This window comes from Pezoporus flaviventris, unplaced genomic scaffold, assembly GCF_033815535.1.
Source record: "Pezoporus flaviventris isolate CSIRO_AGI_PZ_B2104156 unplaced genomic scaffold, CSIRO_AGI_Pfla_v1 ptg000031l, whole genome shotgun sequence".
Lineage (NCBI taxonomy): Eukaryota > Metazoa > Chordata > Aves > Psittaciformes > Psittacidae > Pezoporus > Pezoporus flaviventris.
In genome coordinates this window covers 4,594,517-4,607,327 of record NW_026892579.1, presented here as the reverse complement: position 1 = coordinate 4,607,327, position 12,811 = coordinate 4,594,517, and the positions used below count along the sequence as shown (strand labels likewise).

Genomic DNA, 12,811 nt, shown 5'->3' with positions numbered 1-12,811 from the left:
ATCATTCAGCCTCCTTTTAGCTTGAAACCTGTCTTTAGTTACCAAAGCATTTTAAATTTTGGAGTAAGCTTCTCGTAGGCCAAAGGAGTAGAAAATGAGTAGAAAAGGAAGTGACCCATGAAGTATTTGCAGAGGTGATGTTTTGTGTGTGTTCTGCTGAAGTGTTTCGTTCAGTATATTAAATATTTATGTAGCCCTGTGGTCACTATTACTAAAAGTAATCATGTTTTCCCTAGCCCACCATGGATCCTTACCTTTTGGTCATACCCTTGAAATTAAGGTGCACAGAGAGTTGTCATCACTGGAAAATAGTTTATTATTTTAGCAAATATGATCTATTTCTGCCTGACCAGACCTGGATGTTGCTAAAAATATTGAGAAGGTTAATGTTACATGTGCTGTAAATATTTTCTTTAACAGATACACCAGCAAAAGAGACAAATGTCAGATCAGTTGATCCTGTATTTCCATTGATAATGTCATTTGTTCAAAACTGAAGTGCCACATGCAAAGCATTTACTTTGCAATCATAAAAATCCTTACTTTTCTGAAAACACAGGAGGAAAAGTTTTCTCTTTAATTCGATTTGACATACATGTTCCCTATCAATGGGTATGCACTGTTAATAGAATACAACTTAATACTGGTCTATTCTGTATTTCTTTTCATATTTCCTAGCTTCTGTCTTGTCTGTTTTCTGACATTTTTTCCCTTTCTTTTCCTGTTCTGTTTGTACATAGAAGAGTAGCTTGAAAGATGCCCTGTATGAAAGCCATCATACATGTGGGCACACAAGCTAATTCTTAGCTACAACAACCAGAGAGGTTCATCTACTGCCAAGTTCAGCCCCATGATGGGCAGCAACTCATGGAGATGTCATTCTGAATTCCTGGTCTCTACTGGCCAACATGCTCATACTCCTTTTTTTTTTAACCTTTTCTCCTCCCAGAAATACTGCTTCTCTGTTTTTTTATTTTTCATGTGAGAACAAGAGATTTGGTAGCATAATATTGACATCTCCTTTGTCTCCAGACTCTGTATCCTCTTTTCATGTCTGCTCCTAGTTAACTAAGAGGTATAAATAGCTAGTATTCTTTCTGCCTGAACTGGATCAGGATCCTTAACACTTTGGTCTGTTAAGAAACTGTACAGTAAGGAACTGAGACAATTGCAGACAACATAAAAATACAGAATATTTGACAACTGTGACGTTTCTTTTTAGCTCTTATGACATTTGCCTCTTCCTAACCTCCTATCTTACTGAACTCTCATCCTTTTATTCTGTTTTTAAACATCTTTATCTCCTAGGGGAAGGAAAGGGATGATTTATCTCTTCCTGCTGCTCCCTGTTACTGATAAGCACCTGAACCCAGGCCCCCAGAATGCAACCATATGTTGCGCAGTCATCCCTGCTTCATGCTTCACTCTACTCTCTTATCTTGTTTTATGTTAACATTTCCTTCCCTCTGTCTCTCGTTTTGCTTCTCCTGCTCCTACTAGAATATACACTTGAGCTTAAATGAAAGGAAATGAAAGACAACTTGTCTAATGTAATTTTAACTATCACCCCCTACTTGCTTTCATTAGATGAAATGGCAATCATTTTGAAAAATCTTCTGTAATGAAGGTATTTTTCTTGTGTTTCTGTTGAACACTCATGTTGTTGGGTATGTTTGTTTAGACAAGAGAACAAGACACTGGTCGAAGAAATGTCTCTCTTCACTCTAAAAACCCAAAGTGCTGCAGGACTACAATGAAAAGCAGTATACAATGAATACAGTTGTCTGCATCACTATGGATAGTAACATTTTATTTCAGCTCTACTCTTTATCAGATAATAACTACAACTTACTCATAAGTTCTTAGTCGCATCAGAGCTGCAGAGAATCTGGCTATGGGTATTGATAGCTAAACTATCAAATTGCCTTTGAATTTAAAGGAGAGAAAACTCACATTCCCAAATACTACTTTCATTGTAAGGGATGGTTAGTTGTTAAAGCCACTAAATGCAAGCTACAAATTGGCAGCTTAAAGTTTGTTTTTCTTGGCTGAATTACTTCATCTAGGACTTTTTTAGCCTCATACCTCTCTGCTTAGCTAAATCGTATAAATAGTGGATAAATTCTTTTTAATTCAATCAGGTGGGTACTCCTTAGAAGCAGTGACAATAACTGAAAAATACACTGTGTTCCTGTGTTTTAATTCTGTTCTGAAACCTTGCCAGAAACAATGCCTCTTTATAATCCAAATAACAGTTAAGGGATGAAAACTGCAGTGTCCTGGCAGTGTGGATTTACAGACATCGAGTCCAAATAAGTCCAGAGCCAGTAGTGTGTAAACTGATCCTGCCAAGAAGAAGTGGTGTAATAAAGAGTGCAAGAGAAAAACACAATTATTTTTTTCCCCAAATAGACGTATTATATTAGAACATCAAACTGCATACTTCAATAAAGTAATTCTGTGACTGTAGTAGAGGAGTTGGATTAAAGACTGGCTTATTGTCTGTGCTGATGGACTTCTGCCAGTCTCGGCAAGCATTTTATAGCCTCTTTCTGAGTTTGGTCTGGGGATTCTGCATTTCCAGCTGTACAGAATTCCCATCATACTAGCTATCAGAGCTGAATTACAAGCAATTCAACTGTAAGGCAAGACGATGCAAAGAACATCTTGATCAAATTACAGTGTCAGATGAGACAAGAAAAAAAAAAAACCCCAAACTGGGCACTGAGGGAACCTCTGCTAATATACATAGAGGAAACTATTGCTTTGAAGGTACAACAGGACATAGATCTGATAAGAGGCTCTGGCAAGGCTTTTATATGTGGCAGTTCTAGGCAACTCATTTTAATTGCTTGTATTTCTATCTTCTGCTTAAAAAGTAAGTATATGTTTCTGAAAGGACACTTAATGGACTGTAAAAACAATTATTATTTTTGAAAGTGTATTTGGAAGATGATTATTAATCACTACAGAGGCCAGTTGCTAATTTGCTATTCCAGGCTGTATTTCAGAGATTTCAGATAAGTTACAAGTTGTTTAGTAGCAAGAATGGATACTGAAAAAACTGTATTTGCTCCATGGCAACATACATGTAATATGCTACAAAGTTGTGCATAAAATGCACATTTTCTTTCCTGCTCCAGATCGCTGGATTAAGTTTCCTCATACAACCGCAAGGGGTAGATACGTTGATTGTTATGTTAATTGTCATGGTCTTCTTGTTTCTCTTTTTTTTTTTTTTTTTTTAAATGAAATACTTTCTTATATTTGAGAAAGTGTTCACGCTGCCAAAGAGCCAGAGGTTACTAATGTAGGCTTTGGCATACATGCAGACAACTGAAAAGCAATAGAGGCATTCAAGGTGAAAGTTGCGACATTTGTTTTGTTATTGTCATTTTGCTTTCACTGATTTGGGGGTACACAGTAATACATCTCAGTGTCCATATAGCTGCATGTTAAGTGATATTCTTAAAAAAGATTAAAATGTACAGATTATATTTTAGGGTGTGTACAGATGAGGAACTGTCAGTTGTAGTGGTAACCACAAGTCCACCATTTTAATAATAGTGAATTTCTGGTCCAACAAAGGTTCTCTAAAGCATGATTATAGTTCCACTTTATAGTTCCTCTGTTGGCTCTGGTAGAATGAGTTCTTTTCTGATTTCTTACTGTCTCTTTGCTTGATAGTTTTCTTATTACTTTGGCGGTTTTCCTGCTTTAGGAAAACCAAGTGTAGCTTATGTCGTAATATATACCCTTGGAAAAAGTGCTTCATTTCTCACTGTCAGGTCGTTCCATTTGATTGTGAGGGCTTTACATATTGCTATTTCTCCATCACATGTTAAAACTTCCACAACTCTTTTTGCCAACAAGGTGCCTGTGGCTCTGCTGACCTTGTCAGAACTGGCTCTTGGCCTGGGATAACAAGCAAGGTTTTCAGCTTTTATTTTATTTGGCTTTCAATAAAATCTTGCAAGCTTTGATGATTAAACTCCTTTACAGGTATGAGTACGTATTCAACAAAACTGTCTTCACGAGATGCAATAGTATGTTAGGAATTAAGTTAAACTCTATTCTCCTGGGCCATGTTGGCCTAATTGCAGTAGAGTATGCTTTAATGAGGGTTTTTCTAAGGTGCCTCTGCCTGATATGGCAAACAGCCCAGAGACAAACTTCAGATCCCAGTGTCAGGAACTGATTGTCTGCAATTAACATCTGGGCTTAAGGGTCTGGATAGAAAACTACAAGAAGACTCTCACTTCATATGTTGAATCCACCTTTTCCAATGCAGATGTAACTCAAAAGGCCAAATATAGATTTATCACACAGCAGATACTGTACAGAGTATGGACAAAAAAAGACAGTGTGAAGTAAAGTCAAAATCTTTAAATTAGTTGCACATCAAAGAATGGTCAGTGGAGGGTGAGAAGCATTTGATAAGGAAAGAAAAGCAAAGTGTCCAACAGTCAAGTTCCTATCTAAAATGGGTGTTTTCTACCCTGTATGTATAAATTAACTTTGCCATCTTTCTTTTAATTGTTTGAACCTTTGCGAGCTAATGCCAAGCCTGCTTTGTTTGTGTCCCCTTTGTTCTCATATAATAATGTGCATTTTCCAAAACATCAAATTAAAATTGTCATAGCATAGCATATGGAATATTATTACTAATGATAATGCTGGGGAAAAAAAAATGCAGCTTCTGCTCCTAAAAACTACATTAGCAACCCCAAATAATATTCGTTATTCATGCCCCAGGAAAAGGAGGGGAGGGTCAGGGGGAAGAGGGAACACTACAAGTACCATTCCTTTGTAAATCAGCTTATTTTAATAAAAGAACTCATCGGTCTTGGCTAGCTCTCAAGGCAAATGTCATGGCATCCCATAATGCTGGCAGCATTATTCCCCTGATATAGGCTATTACGCAGCCTGACCTAAATACTATGAAGAGCTGGAATAGTGACCTGGTTATGAGTTGGGAAATTTTGTTTGAGAGACTGTCCTCAGATATAGTAATCCGCTCTCTAGCTTTTGTGAAGACATCTGTCAAGTCACAGTACAGAATAAGATAGCTTTGCCTTCTGTCTAGTTGCAGTGATAACAGCCAGTTCAGAACTGCTTTTAGGAGACTTCTTTTTCCCTGTCATCTGTAGGTGTTTGAGTGTGTAATTTATGAAATAGTGTTAAGTTTAGCATCCAGCATTTTTCAGTCTTCCTTTGATAGTAGTGTTTCAAACATACATGTTCTCTTTCATTAAATAGCTAAAGTTCAAGTGGTTTAAATGTTATTTTTTCAAACTAGAGAACAACATTACTCACATACCAGAAGGCTAAGTAATGTCTGGGATTTATTAAATCATTCAGCAAAGTTGACCACAGACAGTTGCATATAGAACAAATGCTGGAAGAAAAATAATCTTCTATGATGATCTTCATTATAGTATAACACACACCGAGAGCCAAATACTTGGTATCGTTTCTGTCTCTACAATTATCACATTTCTTTTTAGACCTTTAACTAGCTTGACATTTTTGGTTATATTAGGTTCGAGCACAGAGAAAATACTTAGTCTTAGATCGTAGGAATGATGAAAAAGGTAAGTAATGTTAATTTGACATCTTGGTTAATCAGCTATGGGTTATATAATAAGGTAACTGGTGACTTTAATGAATAGGTAACTTTTACTGCCAAGTTAGCGTTATTGCACACTTCTTAAAATCTTACATTCCAAATGTATTTGCAAAATTCTATTGCTGATACATTCAGCAAAAAGCATTATTGAAGCTGGAATTGGAATTGAGGGGAGGGTGTTGCATCTATTCCCACTATTCCACATATGAGTCTTTGCAAGTTTTATCATGTCTCATAGTGCTAGTTATGAAAAATGCAAAAATATTTAAATGTGTGTTACTGATCAGACAGTGCTAACCTGCAGTGCCAGAAATAACTGAACAGATGTTATTAGGAATTATAGGTCCTTCCAATTTTCTAAACATTAAACTGACTTTAAAATCACAAATTGAGTATCCACAAATTGAGCAACTGCAATAGGAAGTAATTATTTGCTTTTTAAAGCTACTATCTGTAACTTATATTTATTTACTTTTATGAACAAAAGAACATCAAACAAAATATCTATGCAAATTCCATAATATAAAAAGTCATAATAAAAAAAGTCATACAAATTCATTTCTGCTGCTGCGTATCCTCTTGATTTGATTGGATTTTTGGTTTAGATTGAGTTACAGCCCAGGAAAAATTTTTAACTTTGCTTCTTGGCCTTCTTAAAATTGTGTTTCTTGCACTTAAAAGGATTTTTGTTGTGTGGATTAAGCGGTTTGCAAGCAGGGTTGGATAATGCATTATTATGTTTTAATTTTTTAGAAGACTGTGGTACATATTTCCCAGAAGTGAAAAATCATCCAGACAAATATTTACAAAGATGTCCCGAGACTGTAAAGAAGTGGCTGAAACAACTGAAGAGTGCTGGGAAGATTCTGCTATTAATTACTAGTTCTCACAGTGACTATTGCAGGCTTCTGTGTGAACATATTCTTGGGTAAGTGCAACGTCCGTTTCAAATTGCATCTGCCAGATAGCAGATAAGCCTGAGCTATAGGAAAGTTAATTTGAGTTTCTTTATGCATTGTAAATTATTTGGATCTGAGGTTTCTGGTAGGCCTCTCTCTAGTAGAGTATTACAGGGCACTTGAGGCAAAGTAGTCTATCTGTGAGCCTGTGAGCTGTATCTGATTCCCAGCACACTAATATCCTTCGTCTTTTGTGAGCATCATGATGGGACTGAAGATGACAGGGAATATCTTTCAGCCAACAGCCATTATATCATCTAAATCCCAATTTTATCATCAGTTTTTGCTAGACTGTCTTACTCATGTCACTTGCTTCTCCAGTAGTGAGTGCAAGTAGTAGTAATATTTCATTTCCTTTCAGTAAATCTGCATGTAAAAGCTTACAAATGCTTCTTCCCAGTGGGGTTTTCCAAGAGATGGCTGTGCATGAGAAATGTGCATTTATAAACCACAGCAGAAAAGATAAAACAGGTAGTTCATTGCACTTGGCAGTTGGTTGAGGTTGTAGTTCATCACAACAGATATTTTTAGCTGTATTGTTAAGAACATGACTGTTCAAGTCAAATTCAGTGAAATTCAGCAGAGCTATCTCTTACACCCCTAGAAATGAATTAATCAGTGATGCAAATAGCAAGATGGATGATATGGTAAGACTATTTAATAAATGAATCAAAGAAACAAAGTAGTGCAATGCAAGCCAGCCTTGGCTATCTGGATGGGCAAGGGAACAGCAGAGTGAATACAGCAACACAATAAGAAAACTGCAGGTAAGGTAAAAAACACAGCTACCTTCCAAAACCAGTCCTGCCAGTTTCACTTCTCTTATATATTCTCTGAGCTAAATGCTAAAAAGAGCACCAGCTGTGCCAGCTCTCACTGCCTTGCATGAACAATTATAGTTGCTCATTTAGGGGAAATCTACCTCCTCACAAAAATCAATTATTCTTATGAGTAAGATGCCTTTGATTGAATTTTTTTGTTTAGATCTGTCTAGTTGTTTTCTGAATTAAAATTTGGTATGAAACTAAATTCTTGGCCACATATAATGATTTCAGGTTTTGTTTCCTTGGTGAATAACATTTCAGGTGTTTAGGGCAGCTGTTGAGATCCCACTGGAAGACAGTAAACAAGGTAGCAAAGGGTCAGTTCCCTCTCAAAAGATGGATGTCTGCTAGAAGGATACTGGATCACTCTTTTTCCACATAAGTGTAGGATGTCTTACAGTGTTGATTACAGTCATTTTCCAGTGGCTCATGCGACATGGCTTCCAATGTATCTTCTGGAGAACGGAGTACTCCAGGGTCCATCAGACATTACTGAGGTCTTCTTTTCCTGAAAATAATTTTAACCTTTTAATTCCTTTTATTTTTTTCATGCTTCTTATATCAGACAATAAGACTACACATCTGTGTGGCTTTTTGTAGTACTGGCATATATTCTAGATTCACAACTATTATGTCTGCCCTTTAATTAGATCGGGCTAACTGCATTTTATTCTTTATGTCAACCCTTATGAATTGTGTCTGTGTAGTCCTTTAATTATTTGTTTCCCTAATCAATATGACACTGAGAAGTTCAGATATTAAATCGAGAAAAACCTAGGGATAAAGATGAAAAGCAGAGATGTGTGTGAGTTATTAGCTTGTTACTCCTACTATCCTTACCATGTAGCTGTTAACATTTTTGCACTTTATTCAGGAAGTTCCTTTTTGGTTAAGAAATTATTATCTACGTAAAATCAGCGCTGAGAAATTCTTGCTGAAGTGTATCATTTACTGTTTCAAGAGCAAACTATCCCAGTTGTGTTCATTTGACCAAGTTGTCTTTAACAAGTAAGGAGAGAAGTCTAAGAGAAAATCTCCTCTGGAAATAAAGTGAGAACCATTTCCCAGGCAGAGCACACATATATTACTGGGATCGGTGAAGAAGGTATGTAAACCTACAGAAGCAAGCGGCAGTTCATTCACACAAGCAGCAATATCGTGGTGTGACTTTTCAAGTTTACCTGCCATGAGAATGCATGTCCAGTTAACTGAGTGGTTTAGTGTTGGCAGGGCACACCTAAGGACGAGTCAGTCATCACATAGTCACTGAAGCTGAGTGAGTGTCATTTCACCTTTTCACTTCCTAAAAGCAAATAATTTTTTGATTTCCTCTGTGGTTAGTGGGAAGAAGACACTGGGCATTGTCCTTGGCAATTCATTCTGTACCATAAAATTACATTGAAATAAGTGGGAAGAACTGCCTTCTAAGAATGTGGATGTTTCTTCATTGAGTCTGCCTGTGGTGTAGATCAGTAGCTGTGAACTCAGCATGCAATTTTTGGATGGCTAAAGTTATTTGAGATACATCCTACCCTTTGTCTTAGCCGTTTACTGTAATCACAGGCCACTATACCAAGCACAAGCAGTAAGTGGAACTGATTTTATCAAGTATAATGTTACGTAGTAACGTAATACAAGGTATGGGCTCTCATAAACTCAGTAGCTTCGTAGAAGAGATTTTTTCCTCATTAGAGGAAGGAAATTTTAAGAGATTCTATTTTAAGGCTGGAATGTAATTTAGAGCACAAAATAAAAGCTAGAAGATAAACACATAGGGAGAGCATACAGTCTTTTAGTTAAGATATCTCATTCTCATGGGAGATTGTGAATTCTTTGAAAATGACACAGTTAGCTACTTTACTTCCAGTAAACTGCCTCTACTGTTGATAGCATTTTAGTGCCTGTGCCCACCCTGGACTTGCCATCTGTGACTTCTTTGTTCCATGCAAGAATATACATCAGTGCTATGGGTTCTCAGCCAGCTGTCTTCTCACCTTTTAACAGCCTCAGGAAAAGAAGTCTGGTAGTGACACTGAAAAAAAAAAATCAGGAAAATCGTGACAGAAAAAAGAGCCTTAAAGAAGTGCTTTGCCATTTCGTTAAATCTTATGGTGTACTTAGTGACATCCTAGCTAGTTCACGAGTTTAACTAATTCAGTTTCTTTTACTTTCTAGAAACAATTTTGAAGAGTATTTTGACATTATGATCACAAATGCTTTGAAACCTGGTTTCTTCTCTCACACCCCAAACCAAAGACCTTTCCGAACTCTTGGTAAGTTGCAGTTGTGACTCCCTTCTCATCTGCTTACCTCTATTAAAAAAAAAAAAAAACCCAACAAAAAAAGAATATATAAAAAGAGAGGATGAAAAAGAAAAGTGGATCTACACAAGACTCTTACAGAGATATTAGTAAAAAATTCTCTTACAACTGAGAAATTAAGAATTAGAGTGATGAGGACAATGAAAAGGCAGAGGTACAGCAGGGATTAAAAATGGCATTGGGGCTTAGGTGTTGCATGATTAATGAAAGAGTAAGAATCCTTTACTGTGCTGACAAGGTCATACAGAGAAAATAAATCGTAGAATCAACTAGGCTGGAAAAGACCTTAAAGATCATCAACTCAAAAAAAAAAAAAATAGCAGAAATATTTCAAGAATTTAAAGGAAATTCAGAAAATGATACAAATAAAATGGCAAGGGTGAAGGAAATGCTTTATGGAATCTGGTCTTAAATGTGTGTACTTTGGCTAAATAATGACATAGTAGGTGAAAAGGAAGTGCCCCTGTACTCAATTTAATTAAAACATTCTGAAACATTTGACAATATTGTCCACTAGGTAATTAAGGTTGTGACAAAAAACGTTTATAAGAGCAGTATTCATTGAACTACAAATAACAATAGTAACATGGCTGAAGACAGTTTTTCCATAGTTTGGTAAATACATTTATGAGCAATTGTTACCTGAAAATCAATCCTATATCCAGAATAGTGTAAGACAGCATATATTGAATGTATTTTAGCATTTTATGACAGGAAATCAGCTGCTACAGCCCAAAAGAAATTTTGCCTGTGGAACTTCTACAGTAAAACTAAAGTGAGCAGTGGAAGTTTATATTGAAACTGTATTTTAATTTTTCACATATTTATATAGGAAAATAAGTAAGAAATATCCTAAATATGCTTTTTAAAGGATTAGTTCAAATAGGAAACTGCCAAGTTGACAATCTGAGAAAAAATAAACCCAGAAGGGAAATTGAAAGTATTTATATGAAGGTGGGGAGGAAGGAGCAAAACCATAAGGGGTGAAAAAAGGCTCAGTTCTTCAGGTCTTTTATTTAGTTTCATATAATGCAAATTGAAAATAAAATAGAATTCACTTTAGATGTTTTTTAAACAATCTGATTAGCCTGACTTCCTAAGGAAATCCTGCTGTGTCCCTCTGTCAGTAATCCAGCCAGCAACTTTTGAACCTGTTGGCCAGTTTCAGTAAATTTAGTAGACAGCCAAAAACCTCCAAGATATTTTGTCAAGGCTTTTTTTTTTTTGTGCAAACAAAGGCAGAATAAAGAAAGAAGACTTGATATTACTGCCTGCATTGAGAAATATTGTGTAGCATTAACTTAATCGCCTTATTAGATTCGAAGTACCAAGTTTGATGAAGTTGTTTCTTTGTCATGCATTCAGACACGAACAGCATTTCCTGGAGTCCTCTTACTGACTGGTTTTCATTTACTTTATATTTTGGCATTGCAAAGAGGCTCATGTGAGGGTTTGTCACTCATTACATGAAAAATTTATTAATACAGAGTAGAATGGAGGTGTAGAGACCTCATCTATCTAAACAGGTATGGGACACAAACATAACTAAAGTAATCATCAGATAAATAATTTGCTGGACTTTATATGTGTATATATATATATATATATATTTGTATTCGATCGGCAGTTTCTTCTTAAATACCAACCAGAACTTTCAAAACAAAGACTTACACATCCAGGACAGGTTTTTAGAGACATGTTTTGAAGTAGTGAACAGCTTGCGTAACAGTATGTGAAGTTTAAATCAAAATAGGAGCAATTCTATGAAATTGAAAATGTCCAGAATAATAATGTGTTTTCATAATGTATCTTTTGCAGACCTCCCTCTGTGTTCCTAACAGCAGCCATACAGCTTCAGAGGAGGCACTGATAGTTTTACCCAGTCACTGCATATACCAAAGAACATAGTTCATTTCTGAAATAGCATACAGTGGAGCTTCCAATACATGGCAAGGGGTGGGTGGGGAGTTGGAGGGGAAGGGAGGGAATGGAGTGGCAGTTTTCCAGTTTCCAGAATTTTCTTAAGGCTTTCTTTTATGTCAGAATCACTGAAAAGTCAAAATTTCAATTTCTAGTTTCTATCTTCAATTTGCCTCTATATATTTCAGGCTGAAGAAAAGATTAGTTAGCCACTGTGCTTCAGACCCTCTTTCCTCTGCAGCACTGGACAAAATACATCAGGGACACAAAATTTCCTAGGTTTTGGTTTGAAATAGGAAAAAATATAGAAGTAGACATCAAAGGAAATATTTTCTCAAAGCACAAAGAATAAACTTTGTTAGTGTAATTTAGGGGAAAAAAGCTCTAGAAAGTGAAACAAAGCTTGTTCCATGAAGCAATTTGTTTCAGAAAATGAAGTGAAATAACTGTTTGTCATTCCTATCCATTTCTCCATGGCTGAGTTTCAGCCATGTTCTTCCATCAGTGGGTCTGAGTTACAATAAATTCCTAGTAAAACCGTATTCCCTTCTATTCCAAAGGAATTGTTAAGGCACAAAATATGGTCTGTTTTTTTAATTTCAAACACCCCAAATGTTGCATTATGTCCTGGAGCTAAATGGTGTTAATATATAACAGGATTTTTCCTGCAAATTTACTAAGGGAAGGGTTTTGAAGTTGTGTAAAGAGAAGGATATATTCTTTTCAGTGAGTAATTTCAAAACAGAGACTGTGTTCAGTAAACATTTGATGATGGATGAGAAACAGGACAAGATGACAAAGAAGGCATTGTCTAGAAATGTAATATCAGATAACTGCTCTGGAGAAATGCTTTTTCAGTAGACAAGTAATTTTAGAACTAATCCCTTTAGAAACCATGGAAAATTATTTTAATTGTGCAATTAAAAATGCATCACTGCTTCATTAGAGTTTCAAGACATGCATCGGTTAAAGCAACCAAAACACTGTTTGAAATCTTAAAAAACTTGTGTGACTGCTTTTCATTGAACTGGAGCGCTGAAAAACGCAATCATTAATTCTTTCATCTGCATAATTGTCTTTCAAATTACCATTTCATTAAATGGAAGAACAGTTTAAAATCTTTACAGATTTTAGAACAGCCACATTTATTTTCACCTG

The 12,811-nt window shown here is 36.0% G+C and overlaps 1 protein-coding gene across 2 annotated transcripts in view; it reads left to right on the top strand.

The window, feature by feature from the left end:
* NT5DC1 (5'-nucleotidase domain containing 1) overlaps positions 1-12,811 on the top strand; it is a 124,793-nt gene that overhangs the window by 73,233 nt on the left and 38,749 nt on the right. For both annotated transcript variants that reach the window (XM_061460081.1, XM_061460082.1), the window contains 2 exons: positions 6,383-6,557; positions 9,588-9,685. In XM_061460081.1, the coding sequence (XP_061316065.1) occupies positions 6,383-6,557; positions 9,588-9,685 (273 nt within the window). The remainder of the gene's footprint in view (positions 1-6,382; positions 6,558-9,587; positions 9,686-12,811) is intronic.